Below are 23,268 nucleotides of genomic sequence, written 5' to 3' on the forward strand. Positions count from 1 at the left end.
AACAAATAAAACCAAGGTATGCTGTCCATCTACAACTATAAAAAAAATTAAAAAGAAGACACAAGAAGTATTGAAAAGGAGAATTCCCTAGGCCATCTGTCCACACTGGAAGATCAACTTAAAGCCAGAGGGCCAACTCCTATGCAGAATATTTTGGAAGAGAAACCATCCAATGGAGAGCAAACAGGATTCATAATGAACGACTCGTGCTCCACATTAGAAGATGGGGAATGTGTTAAGATTAGAATGCACCGCAAGACCCCAGAGGGATGTTTGAGGCAAGTGACATACACCCAAAAGGAACCGATATCTCAGGAGAGATTATGTGACTATCATGAATTAGAAGAAAACTCTAAACTTAGATCAGAACTCATTTTTTTTACAGAGTGTTTCCACGAGTAAACATTGCCATAAATCTTATTCAGACAGTGAACATTTGGGGACACAATTCAATTGCAAACAATTATGAGAAAGACTCTCTAAGTGAGAAGCACTGTGAAAGTCATTAATATGATCAAGCTCTATGGATCATAAAAAAATCTGAAACAGCAAGAAGAGAATGAATACACATGCCGCAAACCTGGTCTGCACTTCAAACACAGTAACATGCTTTCTACACACAACAGTTTTCACATGATAGGAAACTCTCATGAACACATCAAAAAGAAGAAAACATTTTGTCATCATTTGCCCCTTAAGTAACAAGAACAGATTCATACTGGTGAGAAACAATATGAACGTGATCAATGTGGAAAAGCCTTTAAAAGGAAATCCAAGCGAGGCGCGGTGGTACACACCTGTAAACTCAGCAGGAAGCTGAGGCAGGAGGATCACAAATTCAAAGCTAGCCTAGTAAAAGTAAGGTACTTAGCAACTCAGTGAGACCCTGTCTCTAAATAAAATAGAAAAGAGGGTTGGGGGTGTGGCTCAGGGATCGAATGCCCCTGAGTTCAATCCCAAAAAAAAGGAAATCTAATTTTATTTTGCACAAAAAAAAGTCACATGGGTGAGAAAAAAAATATGAATGTAGGGAATGTGAGAAGGTATTCAACAACTCCTCCACCTTAAGGAGACATGTAAGAAGCCACACTGGAGAGAGACCTTATGAGTGCAATCAATGTGGAAAAGTTTTCAGTCAAAAACCATCTCTTAAGGCTCATGTGAGAACTCACATGAGTGTGACCTAGAGAGAGACCCTATGAGTGTGACCTGTGTGGAAAATCCTTTGGCGCAGCTCTTACCTCATAGAACACAAGAGAATACATGCCGGGGAGACACTCTATGGGTGCAGTGACTGTGGGAAAGCCTTCAACCCCAGCTCTCACAAGGTTCACAAGAAGACACACACTTGAGGGGACTTTTTTGATGCAGTGACTGGGAAAGCCAGGGGCCTCTCATCCCTCAGGATGCATAACAGGACTCACCCCAGGGAGAAGGCCTACCAAAGGAAGGAGTGTGGGGAGGCCTTACCAGTTCCTCTTCCCTGAGGAAACAAGTAGGAATTCACACTGGGGAGAAACGCTACAAATGTATCCAATGTGGGAAAGCTTTCAGAGCTCTTCACTTACTATACACAAGAGAATTCATGATGAGACAGAAACCCTGTATGTGTTGAGTGTGTTGTCATCTTTTTCATTGTCTAATGGTGCACTTCAAACTCATTATTTGGTCTTTCTTCTCTAAAATTAGCATTTAAGGTTAAATATGGCCCTGAAGACACTCCTTTGACTTTATAACACATTTTGTCCCAGGTTAATATATTTGAATATTGTCTATTTGTCATGATATTTTTGATCCTTGACTATTTACAATTCCATATTTTTCACATGTGAAGTGTTTCAGTTGCCTTTTTGAGTTCTGAGTTGCTGCACTGGTTCACAGTATCTGGAACACTTGAAGCTACTTTATTGGTGTTTTTTTGAGAGTTGCCATCAGGCCCAATAAGGCAGATATTGCTTCTGGCCTAACTGCTCATCCTTCCTAACTAATATAGCCAAGGGTGACAACATCCTTCTTTCCTGACCAATCAGAAATAGACTAGTATCACTGAACCCGACTATTTTGTTCTTTTTGCAAAACTTTGCCTTTCTGCCTTCTTTCTTCTGCCTTCAAAGGTACCATTTTTGGAGCTGAGAGAGACATCTATCTTGTGCCCAGGAGAATGACAAATGATGCCTAAAGATAATGTAGAAGAGCTCCTGCTTCCTCAAAACAGCTTTGAATAGCTGTGCTAGTCCTCCTCCCTGCTTATTACCAGGACTCTCTTTTTTGGGCAGTGCTTGGGATGAAACCCAGGGCCTAGGCAAGTGCTCTATCACTGAACTACATCCCCAGACCAGGACATCTTTATATGTGAGAAAAATTAAGTATACTGCTTTTTTTTTTTTTTAAGAGAGAGAGAGAGCGAGAGAGAGAGAGAGAATTTTAATATTTATTTTTTAGTTTTCGGCTGACACAACATCTTTGTTTGTATGTGGTGCTGAGGATTGAACCCGGGCCGCACGCACACCAGGCAAGCGCATTACCTCTTGAGCCACATCCCCAGCCCCAAGTATACTGCTTTTTAAAAAACAGTATGTGAGTGCAATCAATACAATGTGAGTGTATGTATTTGCAAAGGAATCCAAAAAGGAAGATGGAAGAGGAATGTGGGCTGATTTTTGTGCTTAGGCAGGAGATAAAGATAGAACTGAAGCCACTTGGAAGCAAGACATCAGAGAAGCAAGGGAATTCCAAGATTTCAGCACCAGAAATCTAGGAAGTTCTCAGACAGAGGGCAGATTACCAATGTTAAATGCAAAGTGAAGCTCGAGGTTGGATTATTACCACACAACCAGCATTTACTTCACTCACACTGAATATACTGTTGCTCTATCCCCTTATCTTTCTGCATTCAGAGTACCTTCCTGTCTCAGTGCTGAAGCTTAGTTTAATCTTCTTTTGGAAGACTTGTAAAAACTTGACTGAAACACAGTAATACAGGGAGAAGTTTACAGCATCTATGAATTTTCCCAAATAGTACATACCTACTTAACCTGCCTCTAGATGAACAAAGAGCCCAATCAACACCTCTCCCACTTCCCTGGTGCTGCAAGGGTCCCCCACTCTTTACTTGGCACCCTCCTTCTTGTGCTGTCCCCATGCTTCTTTAGTTTCATTACATGTTAAATTCCATAGGTATTTTATTGAAAACCAAATATAATATAATTATCAGTGAGTAAACTTAATATTCATTTATATCACAGTTGACAAGTTTTCTATAAAGGTCTAGACACTATTTTAAACTTTGCAGGCCATATATATCTCTATTGCATATTCTTCATCCTTTTAAAATAAAAATTAAAAAATAAACAGACATTTAAAAATTGTAAAAACCATTCTTAATTCACAAGCCCTGATCTGGACATGGGCCACAATCCCCAACACCTGACTATATTTCACACAAGTCAGGTCCCACTGAGTAGAGAGCAGGTGGTTTCTGGATCTGAATCAGATAATGGAATATATTAGGTAAACCCTTAAGTATATAAAATATCAACTTAAATAAAGTGTTTTCATGTTCTCCCTAATATTGACAGCTCAGGTAACATGATCTTCACCCTGATACAGACTACCAACTACCTTAGAAAACCAAATCCGATACTACATACCCATCTCTATCCAGGCATCATCAGTGTTTGAGCCAGACTACAGTTTTCAGATCAATATCAGCCTCTCCTAAATGAATCTTATGCAAAGCTTTGGGACGCTTCAAAATATATATACAAAAATGGCATAATGACAAAAGCTTCCAGAGAATGCAGCCCTTCTGATCATGCAGGCAGAAGTCTAGTGGCATGTAAATAAGGCTCTCCAGGACCAGATTATTCTAGGTTTTATCTCCTAAAAAAATGACTCTGAACGTGTGAGGCACTGGATTTGATCTTCAACATCACATAAAAATAAACAAATAAAATAAAGGTATTAAAAAATGACTCTGAAATGAGATATTTATCCATTAACACCTTTTACAGATGTGCAGCTACTATAGTATCAGTGCTCAATAAAGTTTCTCCTATTTACTGATTCCTTCTATGAAATTGCTTACCTTGCTGATCAAAGCAAACTTACCCTGAAGGTGTGAGCTGTGCCAGCTGGGCAGCTGATCATACCAAAAGGCTTATATATGTGCTTATGAGAAAACTGTTCTCTCTGTAAATGGAACAAAAAAGGGAAACTGCCTGGGAAATTTGCTGTGATGCATCTTCCATTTCAGACTGTCTTAGTTAGATTCAAGGATAAACAGGAGTTAGCATAACTTTAAAACCAAATTCTCTCACTGCAAAGTTAAAACCAGAAAACGCCTAATGTTTCTGTTTGTATGATGTTCCTATGAAAGCAGAGCACTCTTCTTGTGGATGTCAATATCGTAGTAGTTATACTTTCAGAGTCACATATGCTGTGGAAGATGAGCAGGTACAAGATTAGTTTAGTAAAAGCCAAAAGGTTTATTTATAACTTCTTCTTCTGAATTCACTTCTTTAAAAAATCCCATCTCCCCCCACCCCAAAATGAGACCCTTCCCCACACCCAAGATGACTGCTCATTAGAGTAGTTTTTCAACATGATTCCCTCATCTGAGCTTCAGATACTGCCTTCTATCCTTCAAGAGTATTTAAAATTTTAATAAATACTGAATGGAAAATATAGGAATTCCCAAGCACTGTGTTTCTATGCATCACTTCATTTATGTACTTTCTGATGTCCAAAGTATCCTTTTCTAAAGCTCTTTCTTACCATGCATCTGTCCTGGCTGAACTAACAGATGAAGAATAAGGACTGATATCTCAAATAAAAGTTCCCTCATATCTTAATAGGAAGGAATTTACAAAAGTAGAGTGAGAGACTCCTACCAAATGAAGAGTATTTTCAGTGTTATAAGAACAATTTCCTCAATAGTGATTTCGTCTTCTGATAGAGAATGAGCAGCTAGAATGGCTTTCCCACAGATTTTGGGACTCTTCTGCAGGATTTTGAATAAGGTGTGGATCACATCTTCACATTCACACAAGGCTTCTTTCTGAGAGTTGTCTGAAGGGAAAGTGAGGCATTACCTTTTGCTGTTTACTGATGAATTTATTCTTAGGTTTTCTTTATAGTGTGTTCAGCAAGAAAAGAGTGGTAATTAAATGAATTTTCATAAACATAGGGGTTGTCCAGTGAGTGTGTTCTCTGGTGCTTAGTAAGGTTTGAACTCCAGCTGAAGGATTTGTTGCACACTTTGCAAACATAAGGCTTCTCTCCAGTGTGAGTCACCTGGTGCAGAATGAGGGAGAAGCTCCTGCTGAAGGCTTTGTTGCACTCAGCACAGTTGTAGGGCTTCTCTCCAGTGTGGGTCTTCGTGTGCTGCGTGAGAGACGCATGCCAAGTGAAGACTTTTCCACATTCGTCACATTCGTAGAGCTTTTCTCCAGCGTGGACTCTCTGGTGTTTCGTGAGGAACGAATGGCAACGGAACGCCTTCTGACACTCAGGGCACTCGTAGGAGGTCTTGGTCGTGTGGATGCTGTGATGTCGAGTGAGGTGTGAGGAGCGCCGGAATGCCTTCCCACACTCAGTGCACTCGTAAGGCTTCTCTGCAGTGTGTGTCACCTGATGGCGAATAAGTTCAGAGCCACTGCTGAAGGCCCTCCCACATTTCCTACAAACATACTGCTTCTTCCCTATGTGAATCCTCTGATGTCGGGTGAGATTGGAAGCACGACTGAAGGCCTTTCCACACTCAGTACATTTGTAGGGTTTCTCCCCAGTATGTGTTCTCTGGTGCTCAACGAGGAAGGAAAGGTAACTAAAGGTTTTATTGCAGTCCTTACACTCGTGGGGTTTCTTCCCTGTATGTATCATCTGATGTTTCACCAGATTTGAAATCTGGCTAAAGGTTTTGCCACATTCCTTACACACATACGGTTTCTCTCCAGTGTGAGTTCTCTGATGTAACACAAGGGAAAACCGCCGACTGAATGTCTTCCCACACTCGCGGCATCCATAGGGCCTTTCTACCGCACAGATACTCACGTGTCGAGGCAGAGTTTCTTGGTGAGGGTCTGCCACTTTCCCAGTACATCCCTGATTTCCTTGAAGTGTGTCAGGACCACCCTTGCATTTCCAGCTTCCTTTAATGCTGGAATACATGGGACCTTGGCTTAGCATTCTTCCCATCATCAAATACTGGGATGAGTCATCATGAATGACATCTTCTGGAGAAACTTCTTGGATCTCAATACTTGACTCTGACACTGAAAGATACAAAAAAAAAAAAAAAAAAAGCAAATAAAGCAATTTTTTTTTTTCTGTATTAAGTAAATTTAAAAGCCATTCCTTTTATTTACTTACTTATATTGAGACAGGGTCTCACTAGGTTACCCAAGCTGGGCTTGACTCATGATCCTGCCTCAGCCACCCAAGTGGCTGAGATAGCAGGCCAGACTTGGCTTATTCTCACCACCATTGCCCCACCCTTTTTTTTAAATATTTTTTAGTTGTAGATGGACACAATACCTTTATTTCATTTGTTTTTATTTTATGTGGTGCTGGGGATCAAACTCAGAGCCTCACACATGCTAGGCAAGTGTCCTACCACTGAGCTACAGCCCCAGCCCCTTCCATTTTTTATTTTGAGACAGGGTCTCACTAAGTTGCCAAGGCTGGCCTCAAACATGCAATCCTGCCCTAGTTTTCTGAGTTGCTGGGATCACATATGTGTCACCACACCCAACTCTGCCATTCCTCCCTTTTTGATGAGAGAATTGGGGGGAAATTAAAAATAAAATTTAGCAATTCCACGGCTTTCATAGCTGCTATATTTAGCTGTGAAGTCTGAGCAGTGTGCCCAGTAATCAGAAGAGACAAGGTTAAGAGAGATATGGACACACAGGGGGAAAGACCACATGTAAGTAACGAAGGAGAGGGGGACAAAGACACAATCATCCAGGAGACAGATGTTCATGAAGGACAGGAGTTCATGTTCAGGTCTCTGTTCAAACTGCACTGGTTGCCAGAATGATCTGAAAGTGGCAAGTCCATGATGCTGCTAATGAACACTGCAGGTATTCTTCAGGTCCCACAAGACATCCAACTGTGGGCCGAGTGCCGTTTGGAACATCATACAATACCTGTGCCAAGTGGGAGGAAAGAAAATGTTTCTCCAAGAACTGCGCACCGACTCGGCCTTCTGTGCGGACAGGAGGCTCAACATTGGCGCAGCTATCTTCCCATCCAATACCTTTCACAGACAGGCACGGCTTTGATTTCCTCAAGCCTGAATTTTATAAAGTGACTTCAGTTTTCATTTGGAACAAAATTTTATAAAACTGTGATTTATGTTTTTTGTGATCCTAGGGATGGAACCCAGGATGCTTTACCACTGAGTTGTACCCTAGTTCTTTTTATCTTTTTTTTTAATATTTATTTTTTGTAGTTGTAGTTGGACACAATAATTTTATTATTTATTTATCATTTTTATGTGGTGCTGAGGATCGAACCCAGGGCCTTGCACGTGCAAGGCGAGCGTTCTACTGCTAAGCCATAACCCCAGCCCCCTTTTTATCTTTTGAGACGTGTTCTAGTCAGCTATTTTGCTGCTGTGACTCAAAGATCTGACTAGAATACTTGTAGAAGAGGAGAAGTTTATTTGAGGGCTCACAGTTTCAGAGGTTTTAGTCTAAAGAAGGCAGACTTCATTCCTTGGAGCTCAAGGTGAGGCAGAACATTATGGCAGAAGAGTGTGGCAGATGGAAGCAGCTCACATGGTGATCAGGAAGCAGAGCGAGACTCCACTTTCCAGAAACAAAATATACACCCCATAACCACGACCCCAACGAACCACTTCCTCCAGCCATACCCTACCTGCCTCCAGTTACCACTCAGTTAATCCCATCAGGGATCAACTAACTGATTAGGGTAAGACTCTCACACCCCGATCATTTCTCCTCTGATCCTTCTTGCATTGTGTCACACATGAGATTTTGCAGGACACCTCATATCCAAACCATAACAAGACAGGATTTTCATTACATTGCCCACGCTGGCCTTGAACTCACAATTCTCCTGTCTCAGCCTCTAAGCTTCTGGAACTACAGATATGCACCACCAAGTTCAGCTGAAGGGGTTTTTAAAAAAATATATTCAAATCCTCACTAGGCAGGTGGTGCATGCCTGTAATCCCAGTGACTCAGGAGGATGAGGCAGGAAGATCACAAGTTCAAGACCAGCTTTAGCAACTTAGTGAAACCCTGTCTCAACATAAAAAAACAAAAAGGATTGAGGATGTGGTTCAGTGGTTAAGCACCCCTAGGTTGAGTCCCCAGTACCAAAATAAATATAAGTGTGTGTGTGTGTTTTCAAATCTTTATTCTTAGGAAATACACAAGTATGTAAGGGTAAAATACCATGATATGTATAATTTATTCTCAAATGTTTCAGGAAAAAATGTAAACCAAATAATAAGGCAAATGTGGCAACATGTGAGCAGTGTAGGTAAAGGGCATGTGGGTATTCTTTGTGTTATTCTTACAACTTTTCTGTAATTTTAACATTATTTCTCAATAACACATTTAAAAATTCACTATTCTCCTGGGCTGAGGATCTAGCTCAGGGATAGACTACTTGCCTATCATGCATAAGACCCTGGGCTCTACCTCAACACCACACAAAAAAAAAAAAAAAAAAAAACAATTCATTTTTCTTTCTAACATAGTTTGACACATTTTGAGGGGGAAGGAATGCTATTCCATATTATCACTGTTAACTTTTAGGGAAAAGTAAATAGACCTTATGTCTTTTGCGGGGGAGGTTACCTGGGATTGAATTCAGGGGCGCTCGACCACTGAGCCATATTCCCAGCCTACTTTGTATTTTATTTAGAAACTGGGTCTCACTGAGTTGCTTAGTGACTCACAGTTGCTGAGGCTGATTTTGAACTCGAGATCATCCTGCCTCAGCCTCCTGAGCCGCTAGGATTACAGGCATGTGCCTCTGCACCCAGCAACCTTGTATCTTTATGTGCCAATAATACATCATCCATATAGTGAAATATTTGTAGTTCAGGATTTTGATTTCTAAGTGGCTGGATTGCTTTGTTAACATAGATTTGACACATAGTTGGACTGTTAGCGATCCCTTGAGGGAGTACTTTCCATTCATATCTCTGATCAGGACCTTCATGATTTAATGCAGGGATAGTAAATGCAAAACGTGGACTATCCTCGGGATGAATTGGAATCGAAAAAAACAATCTTTAATATGTATAGCTAAAACATGCCAGGTTTTTGGCAAAGCAGACAATTGACAAATCCCTGATTGAGCAGGTCCCATAATAACCATCTCATCATTAATGGTTCTTAAATCTTGCAATAATCTCCATTTACCAGATTTCTTTTTGATGACAAAAATGGGAGTATTATGGGGAGATAAGGAAGGATGTATATGTCCCTCCGCTAATTGTTGTTTGACCAGATCATTGGCTACTTGTATCTTTTCTTTAGTCAGGGGCCACTGAGGAACCCACACTGGTCTTTCTGATTTCCAAGTAATTTTGATTGTCTCAGTGGCCCTTTCTGAAAATCCAACCCATGTCTGTCTGTTCCTTGATCTATTTGTATTGGTGCGGCTATACCTTGTTCTTGTTCTCCTAATCTTTTTTCTTTCCTAAAACCTTGTCTAGCTCTAGTAGTGGGCGCATTAGGATTGATGTTATTTGTTAACGTCAAACCTAATTGATCTAGGACATCTCGTCCCCATAAATTTATAGAAAGATGATCCAATACATATGGCTGTATAGTTCCTTCACATCCTTCAGGATCCTTCCAATCTAATACCATTGCACTTCTATGGGGATTAGTCACCACTCCTAGGCCTCGAAGCGTTTGAGTGGCTTGTTGTAATGGCCAATGTTTTGGCCATTCTTGACGAGATATGATGCTAAGGTCAGCACCTGTGTCCAGTAGACCATTAAACTCATGTCCTTGAATATTTAGTTTTAGCATTGGGCGAGAATCTACATTTAAAGACAGCATAGCCCAATCTACACCTGTGGAGCCTAATCCCCTGGAACCTCTTTCTACACTACGACTAGAAAATTTATTATGTAGGCTGGGTATTATTAACAACTGTGCTATTCTATCTTCTGGTGAAATTACTAATATACCTCTTGGAGAACTAGCTACAATTTTTATTTCACCTACATAATCGGGATCAATTACCCCAGGACTTATCATAAGTCCTTTTAGTGTAGATGAACTACGTCCCAATAATAAGCCTACTGTTCCTTGGGGAAGAGGTCCTTTAACTCCTGTGGGAATGATTTAAACTCCCATCTCTGGAGTTAGTACTGCTCTGGCAGAGGCACAGATGTCCAACCCTGCGCTCCCTCGGGTTTGTCTGATGAGGGATTTAATGGACAATGTGTCCTGGGCACTACCCTGATGGTGTTGCTGAGTTCCTCCACTGCCCCGTATATTTGTGGTTGTGGGCCCCAGAGCATTGGGCCCCCCAGTCCGTTTTCTGGCAATGGAGCCTGATGCCTTTCTCCACGATATCGTGGGTAAATACCTGGTCCTTGTCCATTTTTTGATAAGGGAGTACCCTCTATGGTGGTTTGAGAATGGCATTCATTAGCCCAATGTCTCCCTCTACGGCATTGTGGGCAAATACCTGGTATTTGATTCCTTTGATACCTAGTTTTGTTAAACCCTTCTCCTACGGGTCAACTCCTTTTAAAATGTCCTGTTTGTTCACAATTGTAGCATGTTTTTGGCCTGGCATCTAAAGCCTGTTGTACTGCAGCTGCCAAGACTTGCCCTTGTTCATTAATGTCTCTACATAATTTAATATATGTGTTTAAATTCATGTCTCCATGGTCTAATGACCTCTCTGCAGCAACGATTTGCTTGGTCATAAGCCAGTTGTTTTATTAATGGCATTGCCTGTTCTGTATCCCCAACAATTCTGGCAGCTATTTGAATAAGCCTATCTACAAATTCAGCGTAAGGTTCATTAGCTTTCTGTATTACCTTAGATAGCTGACCTTGTAAATCTCCATGTCCTTGTAAAGTCTTCCATGCCCTAACTGCGTCTGCAGCAATTTGTGCATATATAGCAGGATCATATTCAATTTGTTGCCGTTGACCCTCATAAGGTCCTTTTCCTAACAACATATCTAGATTTCTTTGAGGGTAACCGGCTGCTGCATTTCGCTTAGCTGTCTCTGTGCAAAATTCCTCATTGGCAACCTTCCATAACAAATATTGTCCTCCATTTAGCACAGATTTACACATGCTACCCAATCTGCTGGCGTCATGTCCAAGTTAGTAATGAACTCAACCATGCTTACCGTGAAGGGTGCTTGGGGACCATAGGTTGTTACAGCCTCCTTTAACTGCTTCACTGTTTTAAAATCTAAAGCACGGTGAATTCGCTGCCCTCCTACCTGTTCAAGTATAGGGCATGCTAATCTTTGAGGTCCTGTCTCAGGATCCCATTTATCAACTACGGGGTTTGAGGGCCACTCAGCTGTCTCCATAGGTGGGGCTGTTGGTTGAATTACGCCCTCTGGTGATAAAACGGAGTTAGTAACAGCCTCCTGTTGTGGCCTTTTTCCTAATAACTCCTTTTCCTTTAAATTTTCTTCCTCTGTCTGACTAGCTCGAGAGCCTTTCTCTTTTGCTTGATCTAAAATGTCTTTCTCCATGGTCTGAACCTCTAACAATTTACTTAACACCTTTTCGGTTTGTTTTTTACTGATTTCTAATCTACTATAAAGATAACGCAACCCAATAAGATAACACAAAACAAAACCGAAACTGAATGAAACAAAAACAGAATAAAAAATTGTTGTATCAATTTTCTCTTCCTCAGGGCCGACAAACTTCAAACCTTTAGCCAACCATTTTTCCCAGGTTGCCTGAGAAATTTCTAGGGATAGGCAGCTTGAAACAAAAACAAAATAAATCAAAACAAGAACACATTGTTTTCTGAAATGGTCACCCATTCTCTCACCTTCCCTCAGGGGCGAGCAATTTCACTTACCTCTAAGCTTTAGACGTTCCCCGTCTGGGCCACCAATTGCCGCAGTCTGGCTGGGCACAAAATCACGAGCCACTCACAGCCTTGTAGATTCAAACAGCAATTCTTTATTCCCGAACTCACACCAGCACTCTACAAACACGTTCTGGGCAAAATCTACACTTCCACTGGGCTCTGCATCCCAAAATACTCTCTGAATCCCGTGAGAACTCAACGGGAACTCAAGGAGCGGGCAGGCGCTTGAGGCAGCAGGATACGCCCTATTCCCAGCAGGGTCCACCTTAAACCTGGAACCACCCTAAACCCAAGGAGCGGGATACTCCCTATTCCCAGCAGGATACACCCTAAACCTGGACCCACCCTAATCCAGCAGGATCCTCCCTAAACCCGGATCCACCCTGGTCCTTGAGCAGGGTCACCTTACTCAAACATACATGCAATGTCACTGCAAATGACCTGGGTCCAAAGGAGAGTCCTTCCTCTAAGCAACATGGAGTAGGCTGACAAAGAAATTGCGATGCGTCATTCCTACTTGGCAATGGCTCTCAGCAATCTCCCATGAACATCATGTAGAAATCTTCCCTGAGTAGTTGGCTCTCTGTATCTACAGATTCAACCACACATCAAAAATATTCAAGAAAGGGCTGGGGTTGTGGTTCAGAAGTAGAGCACTCGCCTGGCATGCGTAAGCCACTGGGTTCGATCCTCAGCACCACATAAAAATAAAATAAAGATATTGTGTCCACCTACAACTAAAAAATAAATGTTTAAAATAATTCAAGAAAACAATTACTGAACATGTATATAGACTTGTCATTATTGCCCAACAACAGTGCAATAAATTCCTGTAGAATTCATGCTGCGTCAGGCACTATGAATAACTTAGAGGTGATTTAAAGTGCACAGGAGGATGTGACAGCTCATATGAAAACTCTATGCCATCTGAGCATCTGCAGGCAGACAGTCCTGGATCCAACCCTCCACAGGTCTAAAGGGTTACCTGTATTAGCAAGTCAGACCCAACAGCGTATAAAAAGAACCACACCCAGCACCAAGTGGGACTGATTGCAGATATGCAGGGCTGGTTCAGCATTTGAGAATCAATTACTGTAACACAACACACGAGGCAGAAATCACAAATCCACAGATACGAAAAAGCACCTGCCGACTCCAAAACCCACTCATGACAACTCCTGGCAAAACAGGAATGAAGGAGAGATCCGTCAACTTGATCTAAAACCCACAAAGCTCAAGCTGACATCATGCAGAATGGTGAGAACTAGGAAGCTTTCCTGGTGAGACCAGGAGAAGAAGGATATGCCCCCACCACCGCCTTTACACATGACACTGGACATCCCAGCCGATACAGCAAGACGCAACAGAGAACACAGTCATCCCTCTGTATCCACAGGGACCGGTTCCAGGACACACTCTGGACAATAAAATCCATGGTGCTCAAGTCCCTTTATATGAAATGCACTACTGTAGCAAGGGACGTCAATAACGGGGAAGTTGTATATGTGTGGAGACCACGGCTGAGTGGAAACTATCTGTATTTTCCTCTCAATTTTGTGAACATAAAGTCATCCTAAAGTAAAGTTTGTTATTTTCAAAAAATCCTTTCAGTATTTACAAGAAAAAAAAATCAGTATAGAAAGGTTTGGGGTATTTTTATTTCTACAACAAAGTTTAAGTGATATAAATACACAACAAATTCACTAGCTTTGGCTGTAGAGAAGCAATATAGCTTGTTAGCAAGGACTGGGGAAAGTTAGTTAAGAAAAAAACTCAGTAATAATTACACAGGAATTTTACAAAGAAATTTAAAAATTTAAAAATCTCTCCAGGTAACTCCTAAATATCTAGTTTAGCCCCATATCAGCATCACCTGGTAATTTGTTCAAAATGCAAACCTGGCACTCTACCCCAACCTACTCACAGAATTTCTGGGAGATGCCCAGGAAGGATTTGGTACTTCTCCAGGTGACTTTTGTGCAGACTAAAATTTGAGGAGCACTGAGATATCTTTCTTCAGCTCCATAAATGATACTCAGGTGTCCCACAGAGACCCAAAACACAAACTGATACACTCTTGAGCCCCTACACAAACTTGCTCATCATTCCCTTCTTAGGAGATAATACTACCAAGCAAATGATGATGCCAACCATAATTCCTGAACCTTCTTCATGTCTAGTCATGTTCACCTATTCAATTATTATGTCCTGTGGATTCTATGTCCTTATTTTTTACCAATCTTTCTGCCTCCCTCGACTAACTAACTAGATGTCTCTATTGATCTTATTAGAGCTAGACTAGGTTATGATAAAAACTTTTAAATGTAAAGTGTTTACTTTAGCCAAGCATGGTGGCACACGCCTGTAATCCCAGCATCTCAGGAGGCTGAGGCAGGAGGATCGTGAGTTCAAAGCCAGCCTCAGCAACTTAGCAAAGTCCTCAAGCAATTTATCAAGATCCTGTCTCTAAATAAAATATAAAAAGGGCTGGGGATATGGTTAGGGTTAAGCACCCTGGGTTCAATCCTGGTACCAAAAAAAAAAAAAAAATGATGCATGTTTATGATTACACATCATTACTGTCTCTGTGTGATATTTCACAATAAGGAGTTTTCAAAAAAAGATACAGAGCCAGGCATGGTGGTTCACGGCTATAATCCCAGTGGTTCAGGAGGCTGGGGCAGGAAAATCCCAAGTTTAAAGCCAGCCCCAGCAACCAGTGAGGCCCTAAGCAACTTAGAGAGACACTATCTCAAAATAAAAAAAATAAAAAGGGCTGGAGATGTGGCTCAGAGATTAAACACCCCTAAGTGCAATCCCTAGTACTAAGTACCCCAAAAAATATAACAGGAAAGCCAGACATGATGGTGCACACCTGTATCCAAATTATTCAGGAGGCTGAGGCAGGAGAACCACAAGTTCAAGGCCAGTCTGGCCAACTTAATGAGATCCTGTATCAAAACAAAAAATAAAATAAAGGCTGGGGTGGGCGGCATAGTTCAGTGGTAGAGGACCTGCCTAGCATGCTTAAATCCCTGTTCAATCGCTAGTACTGGGAATAAAGACAAAATTTCCAAGAGCTACAGTACAGTAGTGAAATCCGAGCAATTCCTCCACGCTGTCCCTTTTCTTACTTCCCCAATATGATCGCATTAGTTTTGGATTTTGTTTGTTTGTTTTTATTGCCCAAAAGAAGCCAGATGGCAAATGCCTATCACCCCAGCTACACAGGAGGCTGAGGCAGGAGGACTGCTAGAGCCCAGGAATTTGAGACCAGCTTGGGTAATGGCAAGACCCTATCACAACAACTAACTAAATGAATAAAAGTTTAGAAAAAGACATCTTTACTGTTTAACTTGCATTTGAATAAAGTCCCGTGTACATGTTTTCCCGCTTGACTTTAGTCCACATCAGCACCTTCTTCCTAAGACCTTCTCTATATCCTCTTAGAAGTCTCTGTACCAGGACATTAATGACAACTACTCTCCTGACAGCAAGAGATGTTCTTACAGCACATCTCCTGTTCCCTCTTCAGGCCTTATATGCTGCTGTTTCCTAAACACAGATGTCTTCCTTTTTCCTCAATAGGACCATTCTCTAAAGGTCACTGTGCCTCTAGTAGACCTCTGATTCAGCACCAGCTACAGAGGTTACAGAACTTTTTCTAAAGACATACAAATATGGATTCATATTTTTTCCATAATAAATTTTCAAGAGTGGGCATGGCCATATTTATTTTTAAAGAGGTCCATCAGCCAGGTGCAATAGCACATGTCTATAATCCCAGTAGCTTAGGAGGCTGGGGAAGAAGGATCATGAGTTCAAAGCCAGCCTCAGGAACTAGTGAGGCCCTAAGCAACTTAGGGAGACCCTGTCTCAAATTAAAACATAAAAAGAGTTGGGGGGCTGGGGTTGTGGCTCAGTAGTAAAGGGCTTGCCTTGCATGGGTTCAGTCTTCAGCACCATGTAAATAAAAATAAAGGTATTGTGTCCATGTACAACTAAAAAAATTTCTTAATATTAAAAAAATTAAAAATAAAAAGATGGGGCTGGGGCTCTGTGGTTTTGCACCCCTAGGTTCAATCCTCAGTACCAAAAAAATAAAAATAAAGATGCGTCTGATCAGCAATTGACTGCCAACCAAAGGTGAGGAAGGCTTTCAGAGCCATTCTCAGTTTATTTATGGCTTCAATTTTTACCTCTTTGTGTAAGATCCCTAAATCTGCATCTCTAGCCTGAACTTTTTTCTAAGATACATTCCAACAACCATGGCTGAACACCTTCATTTGTATCATCTTCTAATCCCATCAAGTATATCTCAAACTTATCTGTCATCTTTTTTCTAAAACCAGGATTTTCCTAGGGCTAGGGTTGTGGCTCAGTGGTAGCACGCTTACCTAGCATGTATGAGGCACTGGGTTCGATTCTCAGCAGCACATACAAATAAATAAAATAAAGGTCCATCAACAACTAAAAAAAAAATTAAATAAATAAAAACCAGGATTTTCCTGTTTTTTGTTTTCTTTTCAATCCCTACCCAGAATATTCTGGCCTAAAATACCAACTTGAAATTCCTTCTCTCATTGTGGAACTGCTAATCTCTAACTCGTGTTACTTAAAAACACACAAAGGCCACAAATTCTTTGATAGTTTCTACAATTTTGTATATCCTTTAGTCTCTGTATTGCCTGAGAGAAAGTCTTGACAAGATTAAAATTTCAGTAAATATTAATACATGAATAAATGAATCGATCATCAACCAGCCAAACAACGATTTAATCTTTCCAAGATGACTAAAAAGAACAACACTATAAACTATACATGACTTCTTATTTAAGCAACAGACACATTTGCTGATTTGAAGGAAGAAAGGCGAGATAGCAGGAGGCACAGTGTGAGACAGCAGGAGGCACAGTGAGGCCAGGCCTGGCGGCCACACTGCATCCCAACAGCCCAGGAGGCAGAGGCAGGAGGGTCACGAGTGGAATTCCCCTCAGCAACTCCACAAGACCCTGTCTCTAAATAAAATATGAAAGGGGGAAAAAAAAAAGGGGGGGGGCTGGGGATGTGGCTGAGTTCTCTCATGTACGCTGTGAGCAAGACTTCATCATCTCCACATCGTTGGTATGTTTGTGGGAAAATTCCCAACTTGCATTCTAAAAGTATTGCCTTCTCATTGACTAATGGTGTTGTTACTTTAAAAACTTTCCCTGGCAGTTTCTACCTCACCCACCTGAAGGGAGATCTCTGCTCACGTCTCCTTTTCCCAGCCAGGGCTCTTTCCCTTGCTCCAATAAGGAAACCACATCTGGCTTACAAATGGAAAGACCTGCTTACAGAAAACAAAATAAATTCAAAGTCAGTCCTTAAACTCTAAGAAAAAAGGGACCATTAAAATAAATAGCAGATTGAAGTATGAAAAATTTGAAGATTTGATGATGTTATACTTCCATCTGATGAAATAATTTGTAAAAATCCATTTCCAACATCTATAATAAAGATAAAATTGTGGCCTGATGGCAATTGGGAGGAATACTCACCCAGTGAAGCCAGATGGCTGTAGTTCTCCAACATTACACATCTATACAAATCTCTCTGAGTAGGCTGAAGCCAGTTCCACTCCTCCTGGGAGAAGTCTACAGCCACATCTCTGAATGTCACCGATTCCTGAAATGACACAGATGTCTTCACAACCAAGACCTATGCCTTGCTAGTCCCTGATGAGTCTCACTGTGGAGAACGGAAAATGTGCAGAGTAGTGACAATGAGAGGTTCCAGAATTCTAAGTATTTTTCAACTAACAATCTAGCTTCTCCCACCCTCCCACACTAGGGATCCAACCCAGGGCCTCAAGCATGCTGGGCACTCACTGAACCACTGAGCTACACCCCTCAGACCCTTTTATTTTGAGACAGGGTCTCACTAAGCTGCCCACACTGACCTAAAACTTATGATTCTCTGGCTTCAGCTTCTTGAGTAGCTGGGATTACAGGTGTACACCATAATGCCTGACTCTGCTTAGATTATTGTTTTGTTCAAAAGAAGAAAAACCATAAGTGATGTGTTCTAAGATGATTTAATTTTGTTCAAGATTTAGGACTATATACATGAACAATAAGAATTTCACACTGTAGTTGAAAAAATTCTTAAGATATTATATTTCATACTGGGCACAGAACACACCTGTAATCCCAGTGACTCAGGAGACTGAGGCAGAAGTATTGCAAGTTCAAAACCAGCATTAGCAACAAATGAGTGCCTAAGCAACTTAGCCAGACCCTGTCTCAAAAAGAAATTTTTTTTAAAGGGGGCTAGAGATGTAGTGCAGTGTTAAGCACCCTGGTATCCCCACCAAAAAAATACATTTCATGAATGTTATCAAATAAACAATGTCTGTTTTCCTTAGCAACAGCCTATATTAAGATAATTTGGCCTGTTTCATGGTAATAACTAGCTATAGCACATAGCAGCAACACCTGTGAAATGGGACATGTGCACTCACTTTTGTTAATGTTGTCCCAAAGAAATAGTTGTGAAGCATAACAGCAGTCAACAACATCGCAGAACAAGTAAGATAAGCAATGTACATACAGCTCCAGGAAGGAGCCTAAATTCCTTCCCTCAGGGTTGGGGAATAATATACAAGCCTCTGCTTCAGAGGCTGGTTTTGAACTACTTAAGTGATTCGCCTAATTAACTCTTAAGATATGAATGGGAATTTTAAAAGTCCCAAATTTTGAGCTAGAATGGAGGTCAGAGGTAGAGCCCTTGTCTAATGTGCAGCAGGGCTCTAGGTTCAATCCCTAGCGTATAGCCAAAAAAAAAAAAAAAGAAAAGAAAGAAAGAAAATTCTAGAACTAGTGGCAGCATCAGATTGATGGCAGTTATTTTTTAGTTTCAAAGTTTTTTAAAAAGTGATAAAAAGTTAACTAATAAAGGAAACAGTAAGATCCTCCAGATAGCCTCTGGATTTGGAGACAACTGTAACAAAAAGTAGGACAGGCATGTGGAAGCAAAATCTGGTGCATTAATTTGGAATGGCTGACCCTGTTATGCCCACTCCTGTGAAACACAATAATCAGACAAGCATTTAGCCCAAATGAGATAAAAGCAATCAGTGTTCCTTGATAAAAGCACTTAATGTCAAATCTGAAAAATGAGTTCTGTGACTTCAGGAATTTTGCTATTGCTGCATCCCCCAGACAGGTGGGGCCGTGCATCAGAATCACTTGGAGGGACTGTGAAACCACAGCACAAGGTTTTCCATCCAGAAGGGAGGGGGTCTCCATAACTTTCCTCCATCAAGTACCCAGGGGCTTCACCAAATCACCTACAGAGCTGCTGAAAGATGCTCCCTAAAGACTTGGGGAATACGTGAGCCAGCAGCCGTGGGAGGGGCGCCCAGAAGGTGAGCGTTCCTTCCATCAGCCAGGAACAGCAGCATCTGGAAAGATACCTGCCCTCTCCAGCCACCCAGCCTGCAGTCCAAGAGCCCGGCTAGGGTAGAGCCTGCAGTCCAAGAGCTTGGCCAGGGCAGAGCCCGCAGTCCAAGGCCAGGGCAGAGTCGCGGTCCAAGAGCTTGATCAGGGCAGGGCCTGCAGTCCAAGGCTAGGGCAGAGCCCAAGGTCAAAGCCAGGGCGGGGCCTGCAGTCCAAGAGCTTGGCCAGGGCAGACCCCGCAGTCCAAGGCCAGGACAGAGCCGCGGTCCAAGAGCTTGGCCAGGGCAGAGCGGCGGTCCAAGGCCAGGGCAGAGCCGCCTGTACTACTCGGCCTTCCCGCGCGCTGGCGACCCGAGCCTGAGCCAGCTGCGCACCCGAGAGGAAATGGGAGTCAGCTTACCACAGACATGGTTCAGGAGGCTCCGGGAAAGAGCGGTGCAGCACGAAGCGGACTGGGGGGGGCGCCAGCCTGGGGGGCCGGCGGGTGCTCCTTCTGCGCAGCAGCTTAGCCAGGACGCCGCCTCCTCCCCTGCGGCGCAGCGCAGCTTCCGCCGAGGGACACCGCTGTGGGACAGGTCTCCGGACAGGAGGACAACTCTGCAACGACCAAGCACCGGCCTTTGCAGCACCAACACAACCACAATCAACTCTCAGCTTAGTAGGACCTCCTAGACGCTCTACTACAACTCCCAGCATGCCCCGGAAACCGGAGCCCAGAGAACTTGCCTCCTATAGGCTCTACTACAATTCCCAGCATGCCCCGGGACCCTACCAGGAAACTGGAGCCCAGAGGACCCGGCTCTACTACAACTCCCAGCATACGCCTGGACCCTACCAGGAAACTGGAGCCCAGAGGACCCGGCTCTACTACAACTCCCAGGAGGCCCCGGTACCAGCCACAAAACCAAGGACCAGAAAATAAGTCTCCCAGATGACCTTCTACAAACCAGGACAGTAACTCCTAAGACTGAAAACCGACCCCAGGGGACCACACTCCCTGTGTCCCTACACAACTTCCAGCCTGCGCTGGACTCCAACAGGAAACCAGAGCCCAGAAGACCACCTCCCTGAGGTCCTACCGCAGCCCCCAGCCTGCCGGCCGACAGGAAACCAGAGCCTTATGACTGTTACAGCAGTAACAGTCTGGCCTGCCCCTACAGAGCTGCTGAAAGATGCTCCCTAAAGACTTGGGAAATACGTGAGGCAGCAGCCGCGGGAGGGGCGCCCCTGCCCCCGCCTGTCCTTACCTGTCCTGCCTGCACCTTAAGAGGTGCAGATACTAGCGCTCTGGACTCACTGAACCCCTGGGATGCTGCCGTGTCTGATAGAGGAGGACGCAGGAGGACCTTCCAATATGTAATGACATCTTGTCCAGATGCCCACTAGGCCCAGAGAACAGTGAACTGATCTTAAAGGAATCCTTCGTTCAGCAATCTTTTCACCTGAATGTCCTCTACCCAGTATTTAGAAATTACTTTTGGGGTTTTTTGTTGTTACTGTTGTTGTTGTTTTGGTGTTTTGTTTTGTTTGGTATTCGGGATTGAACTCAGGGGCAGTCAGCCACTGAGCCACATCCCCAGCCCTGTTTGGTATTTTATTTAGAGACAGGGTATCACCGAGTTGCTTAGAGCCTCACTTTTGCTGACCATGACTTTGAACTCACAATCCTCCGTTTCAGCCTTCCAAGCCACTGGGATTATAGGCATGGGCCACTGCGCCTGGCTAGAAATTATTTTCAGTTAAAGTCATTGTACTACAGTGATATGTGCATACCCATGTTTATTGTAACATGATTCACAGTAGCCAAACTATGGAACCAATCTAGATGTCCATCAACAGAAGAATGGATAAAGAAAATACGGTACATACACACAATGGAATTTTTTTCCAGCCATAAAGAAGAATGAAATTATGTCATTTGCAGAAAAAATGAATGGAACTTGAGTACATTACATTAAGTAGCTTCTAGCATGGGGGGTAGAGCAAAGAGCTCTCCAGAAGGTCAACCAATAAAAGCAGCCCTGATGCTTGGGCATGCAATCTAGCACACCCTATGGAGCTCAAAGTGTCAGTAACAGGGAAAGATGCCACACAGAGTTTGTGATAGACCCCAGGGGAGAACCACAGGCCCATCTCAGCTGCTCTGTGGGAAAATCATCTGGTGGTGGACAATTTTATCGTTTTAGTCTGTTTTCTGCTGCTATAACAATACCTGAGACCATGGTAATTATTTTTAAAAAGGTTCATATAATTCCCAGTTCAGGAGGCTGGGAAGCTCAAGATGAGGTAGATGCATCTGTCAAGGGCCTCATGCAAGTACTGGAAAGACGCATCAGAGAGAGACAGAGGGACACAGAGAGAAAGGGGAAAAGGTGCCAGATTCACTTCATAACACCACAGTCTCACAGTACAGTCACCCAGTCCCAAGAGAGCAAGAACCTGCTCCCTCGAGGAGCATGAGTCTTCCTTAGCCAGGCACAGTGGCACAGGTCTGTGATCCCAGTGATTAGGGAGGCTGTAATAGGAAGACAGCAAATGCAAGGCCAACCTCAGCAACTTAGGGAGACCTTCAGCAACTCAGGGAGATCCTGTCTCAAAAATAAGAAATAGAGTTGGCTATGCAGCTAAGCAATAACGTGCCCCTCAGTTCAATCCCCAGTATTAAAAAATAAAAAACAAATTTGAAGCCCCAACACCTCCCAACACCACTGCACTGGGGACCAAGATACAGCATGAGTTTGGGTGGGGGTGGCCACATTAAAATCATTGCACATGTGCTCCTGAGAAACAGCTCCTGGTGTGTCATCAGGACCTGAGAGATGGAACACCCCATTGCAATCTATCAAGTGATGTGGTCACACTGTCCACAAAGGGCTGAGTCACACCAAGACTGCGGCATCAATGTGGACAGGTGCAGCCATTACCCAAAGGGATGCCCCCCTGAGGGCTGTAACCCCTACTTCTATAGCGGCACTTATTTCCACTGCCGATGGCCACCTATTGCCCTGTGCAACCCGTCAGACAGGAGAGCCTCAGTTCTGCGTGGAAGCAAGGCAACTCACTTAAGGGCAACTTGACAGTCACAAAGGGAAGCCACTCTGCTACAGATGCACGAAGCTATCCACCTGTGGAAAGTGGTCCAAGGCCTGCAGACACAGGGACCTGGTGCACGGTCCAGCTGGCTGGACAGGGCCTGGAAGGAGAAAGTCGAACCAGGGCTGCAGTAAAAACAGACTGTGTGGGTGGGCATGCATGGAGATCTTCATGTTGCACATAGATACTGATCAGAGAACGTCATGGAAGAGGCTCCAGACAGCCATGAGAGCAACCAGATCTGGCTAGGGGCTGCCACAATAGCGCTGGCCCAGCTGGCACATGAACAGGCAGCTGTGGGGCAACGATAGGGCTTTTGTGCTGGGCCAACACCCAAGTCCCGTTTCCATGGCTGTTTCAGGCACTGTCGGCAGTAAACCTTCACCAGAGGCCACGGCTGTGCCTCTGGAGGTACGGTTCCTGAACGATACCAGTAAAAACTGGTCTCAGGTTGGCCATTTGGGTTGAGAAAACCCAGTGGTTTGTTCTTACAGGGCAGATTCAAGGGAAGGTTTTTCTTCGCTGAACATTGGGCCTCAGCCAGGACAATTACAAAGACTTAGTGTGCTATGCCATTTGGGGACCCAAATAACAGTGCATCAGATGAGGGGATCCACTGTGAAGCAAAGGAAATGCAAGAGTATGCTCAGGACGCCAGGAT

General features: G+C 43.1%; 2 protein-coding genes across 7 annotated transcripts in view; both read right to left on the reverse strand.

Moving 5' to 3' along the window:
- Znf10 (zinc finger protein 10) overlaps positions 1 to 6,190 on the reverse strand; it is a 45,302-nt gene extending 39,112 nt beyond the window's left edge. For all 6 annotated transcript variants that reach the window (XR_006851970.2, XM_046445888.2, XM_046445884.2 and 3 more), the window contains exons 1-2: positions 6,055 to 6,190; positions 4,111 to 4,191 (exon numbers count right to left, since the gene is read on the reverse strand). The gene's annotated coding sequence lies outside the window, so the exon portion shown is untranslated. The remainder of the gene's footprint in view (positions 1 to 4,110; positions 4,192 to 6,054) is intronic.
- On the reverse strand, positions 4,199 to 20,203 carry Znf140 (zinc finger protein 140). The gene is made up of 4 exons (XM_046445896.2): positions 19,915 to 20,203; positions 17,616 to 17,742; positions 17,309 to 17,404; positions 4,199 to 6,275 (listed from the first exon to the last, which is right to left on the reverse strand). Exons 1-4 carry the CDS (start codon positions 19,921 to 19,923, stop codon positions 5,122 to 5,124), a joined length of 1,386 nt encoding a protein of 461 aa, XP_046301852.1. The 5' UTR covers positions 19,924 to 20,203; the 3' UTR covers positions 4,199 to 5,121.
- Between the last annotated feature and the right edge of the window lie 3,065 nt (positions 20,204 to 23,268).

The sequence above is a fragment of the Marmota monax genome, unplaced genomic scaffold, assembly GCF_021218885.2.
Source record: "Marmota monax isolate L192 unplaced genomic scaffold, Marmota_monax_Labrador192_F-V1.1 WCK01_AAM20220418_F8-fsc00200, whole genome shotgun sequence".
NCBI lineage: Eukaryota > Metazoa > Chordata > Mammalia > Rodentia > Sciuridae > Marmota > Marmota monax.

Coding starts and splice junctions, on each gene's coding strand:
- Znf140 (XM_046445896.2), bottom strand. Junction 17,405..17,615: donor CAGCCATCTGGCTTCACTGG/GTGAGTATTCCT, acceptor TTCTGTAAGCAG/GTCTTTCCATTTGTAAGCCA. Junction 6,276..17,308: donor GAGCAGAGATCTCCCTTCAG/GTGGGTGAGGTA, acceptor TGTATCTTTCAG/TGTCAGAGTCAAGTATTGAG.